The following is a 10,227-nucleotide window of genomic DNA, read 5'->3' as shown; positions in this document are numbered from 1 at the left end:
TGCTGATAACTTTTTCATTTTCCTTTTGTAATTTTTTAGCTCACCACAGCTGCAAAGAGTGACCATCTGGGCTTCTGCAACCTTTCTACTTACATCAGTGCCTTTGGCCAAATTGATGCAAGTGGACAACACCCTAAATTTTGCCAACAATGTGTTTATAAAATGTGATTCAGTGGTTTTCGGACCCTAAAAACTCTAGCAACAGAATCATGTGAATCTGATTTTCTACATCACGGCACTGTTTTAATTGATCTTCAGATAAACAAACAGGCAGGAGTACAAATTTGAAAAGACTATGAACCATCAAACCAACATAGTTAGTTAATCATTAGCTCTCTGCATTGTTAAATTAGTCTCTAAAGGGTTACAAATGTGTATCCACAAGCATAAACAAAGATTTACAAATGTGTAGTGATTTATATGCAATTTTGAGTACTTACAAATTAATGCTTGAATCATATTGTGTGCAAATACTTTCAAGGGCCCGAGAGGCCTTTTTCTTTAAACCAAAGATTTTATTAAAAGATCTGATTAAACTCACAAGTCTTAGTGGGCAGGAGTGTCACACAGGAATGGAGTTCACTGAGCAGTGACTATTGGTTCAGGAGCGAAGGAAACTGGAGGTGGAAGGATTAGCGCTAACACAAGGAGTAACCAACGCATAAGCAAAACATAGAAGCCAATTTACCACCTTGAGGCAGCAGATAATTACAGTACAAATCTGAGCTGACCTTATGTACAGGCTAGTGATTGCTGCTTATAACCTGCAGGTAAGGTGAGGCACAAGCAGGTAACCAGAACTCTGCCCAGAAGGGGTTGGGGGGTTGGAGTCAGGGTCCACAATACAACTGGCACTCAGCTTGGACCATGACAAATATATTGGGGCAACCGTGGCTCAAGGGGTTGGGAAGCGCATCTGTAACCGGAAGGTCGCCGGTTCAATCCCTGGACTCTCTGTCCTGGTCGTTGTGTCCTTGGGCAAGACACTTTACCCTACCGCCTACTGGTGTTGGCCAGAGGGGCCGATGGCGCGATATGGCAGCCTCGCTTCTGTCAGTCTGCCCTCACCAGTGTGTGAATGTGAGAGTGAATGAATAGTGGTATTGTAAGGTGCTTTGAAAAGCGCTATATAAATCCAATCCATTATTATTATATGGTCCAAATGCAAATACAAAGTAATTTTAACAAACATAAAACAATTTTACAAATGTGTGTATAAAAACCTGCATAAACAGTAGTAGCATCACTTGTGGAATGTTCTGAATTCCATTATGGCCATTCTGGTAGAGCAGTCTTGCTCATTAATTGCTATGCTATTATGTGTTATGTTTTTATGTTCAAACTTCAAAAGAAAAAGATGATTAAAATTTACATTCTTATTCCCTGGTTCTGTTCCGAACACCATATCATGATTCAGAAAAATAGCTCAGAAAACTGGTTTTATGAAGGACTGCATGGCTGAGTACAATATTTCATTTCATTATGTTCCTGTACTACAGATGTTCAAAATTCATGAAAATAATTACACTCTCTAGTGTGCACTCTAATTAATTAAACAGACAAATCTTTATTTAGATTTTCATGATATATTCCATGAAGAAATAACTTTCAAGAATTTATATTGTTGAAACTCCAAAACTTAATTGAAACTCCAGTAACCCAACCCCCCCACCAACAGTTGTTGTTTTTTTTTTTTAAATCTCTCCACTGTAGTTCTACACTGTAGCTCTACAGTAGTTTCTCTCCAGGAAACCACTGTAATTATAATCATTGTTATCAGCAGAGTACTACCAAATGTTGATAGAGTACAGAATGGAGAAATGGAAAAGTCCCTTTTTTACTGTCTCACATGAGAAATTATTTTTATTTAACTACACCTGACATGACAAAACAACCTTTTTAGGTGTTTAGAGATTTCTTTCATTTTCAGACCATATATAAACGGATTAAAGAGAGGGTTATACAAAACCACTTGTAAAGTCATTATTAACTTTGCAATTTTTGGAAAGTCAAATTCTAATCGAGCTATAATGACATCATATGCACACAAAGTAGTAAAAATGCTTAAAACAAACAGGTGAGGTAAGCAAGTCTCTGCTGCTTTTTTCTGGATATCTCTACTGCTTCTGTAGGTTATTAGAAAAATCTTTGCATAGGTGAAAAGTATGAACAACATAGGAAAAATAGCAACATTTAGCAACACAATTAAACCGTAAATTAATGCTGCTCGTGGGCTCTCACAGTAAAGTTTCCACAATGAATTATTGCAAAAAATCCCTTTCAAAGTGAAATTACAGAGTTTATAATTAAGAACTAATGCATGCGACACTGCAACTTGAAGGCCAGGCAAAAACCAAGCTAAAAATAGCAAAATATTGATGGTTGTTTGTCTCATAATGACTGGATACTTTAAAGGCTTACATATAGACACATATCTGTCAAATGCCATTGCTGATAACAGTAAGAAATCAGAACCACCTATTGAGTAATATATAAAATGCTGAAATTGACATGCTGAAATAGAAATCACCTGTTTTTCGGATAAAACATCAACAAAGAGTTTTGGGTAGATCGCAGTGCTGAAGACAACTGAGTTCACTGACAAAGCTGCAATGAAAATGTACATAGGCTCATGGAGATTTCGATGAATGCAGATCAGGAACACAATGGTTGAATTACTTGTAATTATTAAAACATAAAGTGCAACCATAATTAAAAAATATAGATATCCGCATCGCTTAAGTTCGACATAACCATCAAGGGTTATATATGTTACATTTAATTCATCATCCATTGCTATATTCAAAAAAATTTAAATCAGTAATGAATACGACAGACTGTATAAACAGACTTAGAAACCAAGAGAAGACTATCTTGATTTTATACAAGCATGAGATACCACACAGTAAAATCCTGTTTCTCAGTCCACATCTATGAATGTAAATGGTTGCGATCAGTTGAATGGTCTTATGAGTGTTTTTAATCTCTGTGGATCTTATTAAGCAAACTGAACTGCTTGTCATGCAAACATGTTTATCAACTCCATAGGCCTAAATCTCTAGGATTTGTTAGGGTTTCAGCAAGTTTTGGAAAGATAATAAAAAAAATAGATATTATCAAAAAAAGAGATTACTGATATTTAATTCATCATAAATCTTATATTCTTAAGAACATAAATAATTATGTATAAAATATTTAATACATATATACAGAAATATAAGACAAGCAGTCACACAGATGGTTAACAAAAGATTTATTTTCACAAAACTGAGTTAAATTAACTTATTTCCATAGATTTTTTTTTTCCATTACAAGATTTGTATCTTTTGTAGCTTTACATAATAAATAAGGCAAGGGAAAAGGAACAAGCAAGGCCAGAATTAAATAACCTTTGTCTTCATAGTTGAGCATTGTGGATATTTACATATAGTAGATGTTTACATGTTTTCTCAGAGACCATGGTACAGAAGAAACAAAAATAAACAAAACAACAAAAAAGAGAGGCTAAATCAGACGTGAGCTGTGTCTGAAACAAAAAACAAAACAAACAGAAAAACCTAGGTACATGGAGATTTTAGTAAATCCAAATGTACAATAGTAGAATTACTGCAGAATAATTATAGTTGACTTTATAATTTTTTTTTGTTGCATTTCATATTTTCTCGTACTTCCCCAGATACAATATATGATATATATATATATAATGTACTGTAACTGTTTTCAATAAAAGCCGGCAAGGAAGGCTGTTTATTTGATGCTGGCTAGGAGACAGGTGAGGAGCATTCAGCTCCAAGAGCCTGGTTCCGACCAGTCTCCCTTGCTAGCAAGTAAAACCCGGTTCCGTCATTGTCTTGCTTTCTTCATGAGGAATACGTTTCTAAACCAGTGGGGCCTGTGGAAGCCCAGACCCAACATTTATTTGGTCCTTTGAGCTGGATCCCAACACATTGCGTCCACCGAGGAGGACGTCACTGTGTGTGTGAGCCACAGAGAGGTGTGTGCGAAGCTGGGGACATGCTTCAACAAGAACTGTTCTAAGAGTTTCACTCCAGGAGAACACATGACCATACATAAACAGCTGTTCCCTACCAAGGTTCATTGTCCATTCACACAGTATATCGCAACCAAGCCAGAGAGATTTGGAATAAAGTTCTGGATGGCCACGGATTTGGAGACCAAATATGTCTGCAATGCATCTCCTTACTTGGGCCCCAGTCGTCAGAAGGGAGAGAGGCTGGCAGAGAACATGGTCATGAAACTGATGGAGCCGTTTTTGGATGATGGGAGAAACGTCACAACGGACAATTTCTTTACTTCACTGTCACTGTTGCACAGACTGCTGCAGCGCAAAACAACGTTACTGGGCACGGTGAATAAAGTCCGGCGTGAACTTCCTCAACTTGCAAAAGAAACTGCAAAGCGAGAAGTATTCTCCACTTCAGTGCTTAGAAGTGGCCTTTTTACCTGTGCAACATGTCACAAATTCACCTGTGCCAAATCCAGGGATGATGGACACTGGGTCTGCAAACGCTGTAAAGTTTGAAACACTTTGAAATAAAACAGACTTGTGTACCCATATATTGTGAATGTGTGTCTTTCGTATGTAGGTTGCAACACAGAGGTTTGGCATGCCTTGGATCTGAGTAAACAAATGCCAATGTTGTACACACGCACGCGCACGCACGCAGCAAATCTGCATTTATTTGTCCCACAATTGGAAAGTCTGCATTGTCATTGCAGAAATATATATGTGTATATATGTATATGTGTATATATATGTGTGTATACAGACCAGTCCCCTCGAACTACCGACCAATAACCTGCCTCAGTACTACATGGAAGCTCCTGTCAGGCATCATATCGGCTAAGATGAACACTCACATGGCTCAATACATGAGCGGGACACAGAAAGGAATTGGCAAGAATACCAGAGGCGCAAAACACCAGCTACTGGTAGACAGAACAGTCAGCCGAGACTGCAAGACCAGACTAACCAACCTGTGCACTGCCTGGATTGATTACAAGAAGGCCTATGACTCAATGCCCCACAGCTGGATACTGGAATGCCTAGAATTGTACAAGATCAATGGGACCCTAAGAGCCTTCATCAGGAACTCAATGGGGATGTGGCGTACAACACTAGAGGCCAATTCCAAGCCCATAGCACAAGTCACCATCAAGTGCGGGATCTACCAAGGAGATGCTCTGTTCCCACTGCTGTTCTGCATAGGCCTGAACCCCCTCAGTGAGATCATTAACAAGACTGGCTACGGATACCGACTACGGAACGGAGCAGTTGTCAGCCATCTCCTGTACATGGATGACATCAAGCTGTATGCCAAGAGTGAACGAGACATCGATTCACTGATCCACACTACCAGGCTATACAGCAATGACATTGGAATGTCGTTCGGGCTGGAGAAGTGTAGACGGATGCTAACAAAGAGAGGGAAGGTAGTCAGAACTGAGGGGATTGAACTACCAGAAGGCAACATTGCAGACATAGAGGACAGTTACAAGTACCTGGGGATCCCGCAGGTGAATGGGAACCATGAAGAGGCCGTTAGGAAAGCTGCAACCACCAAGTACCTGCAGAGGGTCAGGCAAGTCCTGAGGAGTCAGTTGAACGGTAAGAACAAGATCCGGGCCATCAACACGTACACCCTGCCCGTGATCAGGTACCCTGCTGGGGTAATAGGCTGGCCAAAGGAGGAGATAGAAGCCACTGACATAAAGACAAGAAAGCTCCTTACCATGCATGGAGGGTTTCACCCCAAGTCCAGCACCCTGAGGCTGTACGCTAAGCGGAAGGAAGGGGGTCGGGGACTGGTGAGTGTCAGCACCACAGTCCAGGATGAGACAACAAACATCCAAGAATACATCACGAAGATGGCCCCAACTGACAGCGTGCTCAGTGAATACCTCAGGCAGAAGAAACCCAAGAAAGAGGAGGGAGACGAGGAACCATCATGGAAGGACAGGCCCCTGCACGGTATGTACCACCGGCAGATAGAGGAGGTGGCTGATATCCAGAAATCCTACCAGTGGCTGGACAAAGCTGGACTGAAAGATAGCACAGAGGCACTAATCATGGCAGCACAAGAACAAGCTCTGAGTACAAGATCCATAGAGGCTGGGGTCTATCACACCAGGCAAGACCCCAGGTGCAGGCTGTGTAAAGATGCCCCAGAGACAATCCAGCACATAACAGCAAGGTGCAAGATGCTAGCAGGCAAGGCATACATGGAACGCCATAACCAAGTGGCCGGCATAGTGTACAGAACATCTGTGCCGAGTATAACCTGGAAGTCCCGAGGTCAAAATGGGAAATGCCCCCAAGGGTGGTGGAGAATGACCGAGCTAAGATCCTGTGGGACTTCCAGATACAGACGGACAAAATGGTGGTGGCTAACCAACCGGACATAGTGGTAGTAGACAAACAGAAGAAGACGGCCGTAGTGATCGATGTAGCGGTTCCGAATGACAGCAATATCAGGAAGAAGGAACACGAGAAGCTGGAGAAATACCAAGGGCTCAGAGAAGAGCTCGAGAGGATGTGGAGGGTGAAGGTAACGGTAAATTATCTGCTGTACAAGGAAATGTCTAGACTGTAGAGAGGTCAGGCCTTTGAACTTGAATCACAAATGACCGCACTTCCAACATCCGTTTTGACACATAAGACGCAATGACAAAACAACCTTCTGAGGTGATGAGAGATTTCTTTCATTTTCAGTCCATATACAATTGGATTAAAGAGAGGATGATACAAAACCACTTGTAAAGTCATTATGAAACGTGTAGTTTGAGATAAATTAATTTCCAGTCGAGCTATAATTATATCATACGAACATAAACATGTGAAGCTGATCAAAACGAGCAGGTGAGGTAAACAGGTCTGTGCAGCTTTTTTCCTGACCTCTCTGCAGCTTCGATAGCATATTATAAATATTTTTGTGTATGTAAACATTATGAAAAGCAAAGGAAGAAATACAGTGTTAAGTAGAATAAACACACCATACATTAAGTAGGATGTTTTTGGGGTTGCACAATAAAGCTTGGAAATTGCATTATTACAAAAAATTCCATTCAAAGTGAAATTGCAGATTTGTGAGTTGTTGCTGAATACAGCTGATGGCACAAGCTGACAAGCAGGCAGAAGCCAAGCTAAAACCAACAAAACTGTGACAGTTGCTTTTCTCATAATAGTATGATATTGCAAAGGTTTAGATATGGACACATACCTGTCATATGCCATGGATGCCAAGAGAAAGAACTCTGAACCAGTTAAAGAGTAATAAATAATTCCCTGACACCTGCATAGTGAGTGAGTTGTAATCTGTTTCTCAGATAAAAAGTCCATTAATAGTTTGGGGTAGATATTTGTACTGAACATAACAGAGTTGAGCAACAAAGCTGCAATGAAAACATACATAGGCTCATGGAGGCTTTTCTTAATCCAGATGAGGCAAACTATGGTTGAATTACTGCAGAGTATTAGAATATAAGCAGTAAACATGATAGCAAAATACAGAAATTTGTATTTTTCCAATTCAATGTGCCCACCAAGAGTTATATATGTCACATTAAATTCATCATGCATTCGCTCCATGAAACTAAATGTCAAATAAAGCAAACTAAATAAAAAAGTCAAAATATCACCTCCTAAAAAAAGAGCCAGTGAAAACCTTTTACGACTTCAACAATTGAGATCGTTATATTTTACATTTGACTAACTTCAATCATTCAGTGATAGAATTAAAAATGCAACAGTCAGACATTACAACAGGGAGAACAAATGAGATTAAATCAGCATTTCATACAAATGTAAGATACCAGACTATGAGAACCACTGTTGTTTCAGGACTGAGAAAGTGAATTATTACAGTAAGTGGAACGACCTTATGATTTCTTTTTTTCCTCTGTGGATCTCATTACATCAACTGAGCTACTAGCTCGTGTGACCATTTCCATGCAACCCTAGAGGCCATAACCCAAATGCCTTGTTAGTACAAATGTTCTCTCAACATTTTACTTTCTTAATTGGCCTAGCATTTGCATCTATTAGAGCTTCAACTCTTGTAGGTTTTCCACAAGTGTTTATGGGAATTATTTGCCCTTCATGCAGAAGCCCATTGTTGAGGTCAGACACTAATGTTGGACAAGAAGGCCTGGCTTGCAGAAATGGCAAATTTGGATAGCATAAAATTGTCCAAATGTCTCAGTATTCTGAAAAAGTAAGAGTTGTTTGTGTTTGCTGAAAACCTGCAAAGTATTACAGAATTTTTTTCTTCACAATGGAGTCGCAATACTTTTAGTAATATTATTTTAATAAATACGTCTTTCTATATCTAACAGGTTAGATTGCACACAATATGTGGATTTATATGGTGGACATATTTGGAATAAATCAGCTATTCTCTGGATAAATTCCATGACCTCCTGAATTTATGAACATTATGCTATGTTTCTGTTCTGTGTGCTTTGTAAATTCACATTTTTTTCTTGCAATTGTACTACTATTCTTTCATATACTGTACATAGTAAGATATAATACAAAGCGATATTTATAATTATGTTTATATTCATACTTTTGTCTTTGTCTTTATGTTATTTTTAATAGTTGTGCTTTATTAGGCTCTATTTCATACTTCTGGCCCTTTTGTTTTTCTATTTCGGAAGCACTAGTGGTTACACTTCCCTTCTGTGTTTTATTTATCTTTCAGTTCTTAACAATACAATTCTTGACCCCTGACTTTTGTTTTTGTTCTTCATGTAATTAAGTATTAAGAACAGGCACAGTGTTATGGTCTGGGGTCACTGATCCAGCGTTTTGAATTTATTGTTATTACTTTTTGGTTTCTTCTGATTTTGTATTAGTTCCTAGGGTTTGGTTCTTGTGTTTTATTATTTCTACCTGTGTCTCCCCCATTTGCTCTGTGTTAGGATGCCTGGGTCATTGACCCAGGGTTTTGAGTTTATTATATTATTTATCATTTCTAGTTTTTGGTTTCTTTGTTAGAGTTCTGTCTTATGGTTTATGTCTCTGTGTTCTCTAGTTGCTCTGTCTCCCCGTCAGCTGTATCCCCTTGTCAAGTTTGCGTCTCTGTGTTATGTTTCCTGTTTTACTTTGAAAGTCCGTGTCTCATGTAAATGTGTCTGGTTTTGCTTTCTTTGTCTCGTTAGGCCTGATTGTCCCCAGCTGTGTTTCCCTCCTGTTACCCTTTTCCTGATTGCTCCCTCTGTGTATTTAAGCCCTGTGTTTCTCTGTGTCCGCGTTGCGATCTACTCTTATCTACCCTCACTCATGCTGTGTGTTTTGTTTTCCTGCCTGCGTTAATGTTTGTACTTTGGAAGTTTGTTACTTTGAGTTCAGCGTTAAAGCTGTTTTTTGAGTTCACGTCTGTCTCCCGAGTCTGCACTTTGGGTCCTTTTCCTGCCTGCACACAGCCGTTTCATAACAGAAGATCACGACCAGAACATGGACCCAGCAGATTCCGTGTGGTATCGGCGACCCGCAGTTTCTGCCTTCCTCAAGGAGAACGTGAGTCACAGGGCTAAGCATGCCCGGGAGCTCCAGTCACCCTTCTATGGGTCACGTTTGGCTTGGGGAGGCCTCCGCAGCCTCCAAACTGCCATGGCTACGGCTGAGCCGGCGCCTATGCCTAGGACGATCAGAGTGAGCACGTGCTCATTCTCTCCGGTTGCTACACCTCCGCCTCCACCCCCGGATTACCAGTCCAACAAGAGGCTGAAGCAGCGGAGGAAGAAGGATTACTGTATCCACCTCTACCTGTCTACAGACCTCCTGGATTCTTCCTTGTGTGATTCCCGAGTGGTGAGTGTTGGAGAGAGAGCCTGCTGTCGTGTGTGTGGATTGTTTGGAGAGCGTGTGCCTTCTCTCTAGAATTCCCTGGAGCCTGGTCCTTCACCCTGTTGTATATAGCACTTTCCCTGCAACTTTTTGTATATACATCTGGTGGACTTGCAAATATAACTCTCTTTTGTGATCCTGGAGTCCTGCTATTGTGTCCTCCACGCCAAAACTGTAACAGTAACGATCCAACCGTACCATGGACTCAGCGGACTCAGCCCCCACTCAGCAGTGCATCTTCACTGGAACGCCATGAACAAATGCTGCAGCTCATTATTATTATCATTATTATTCCACAGTTGGCCACACTAACCCAATGCCTCACTCAGCACATACCTCTGGTAAGCCCAGCAGCG

At 40.3% G+C, this 10,227-nt stretch overlaps 2 protein-coding genes across 2 annotated transcripts; both read right to left on the bottom strand.

Moving 5' to 3' along the window:
• Nucleotides 1-1,297: 1,297 nt before the first annotated feature.
• On the bottom strand, nt 1,298-2,806 carry LOC146500175 (olfactory receptor 11A1-like). The gene has a single exon (XM_085134860.1). The coding sequence runs from the start codon at nt 2,792-2,794 to the stop codon at nt 1,868-1,870; it is 927 nt and encodes a 308-aa protein (XP_084990986.1). The 5' UTR covers nt 2,795-2,806; the 3' UTR covers nt 1,298-1,867.
• A 3,777-nt stretch (nt 2,807-6,583) lies between these two features.
• LOC146500174 (olfactory receptor 13C2-like) lies at nt 6,584-7,799 on the bottom strand. The gene has a single exon (XM_085134847.1). The coding sequence runs from the start codon at nt 7,607-7,609 to the stop codon at nt 6,620-6,622; it is 990 nt and encodes a 329-aa protein (XP_084990973.1). The 5' UTR covers nt 7,610-7,799; the 3' UTR covers nt 6,584-6,619.
• Between the last annotated feature and the right edge of the window lie 2,428 nt (nt 7,800-10,227).

This window comes from Neolamprologus multifasciatus, chromosome 16 (genome assembly GCF_963576455.1).
Source record: "Neolamprologus multifasciatus chromosome 16, fNeoMul1.2, whole genome shotgun sequence".
Classification (NCBI taxonomy): Eukaryota; Metazoa; Chordata; class Actinopteri; order Cichliformes; family Cichlidae; genus Neolamprologus; species Neolamprologus multifasciatus.
This window is presented reverse-complemented; position numbering and strand designations above follow the sequence as displayed.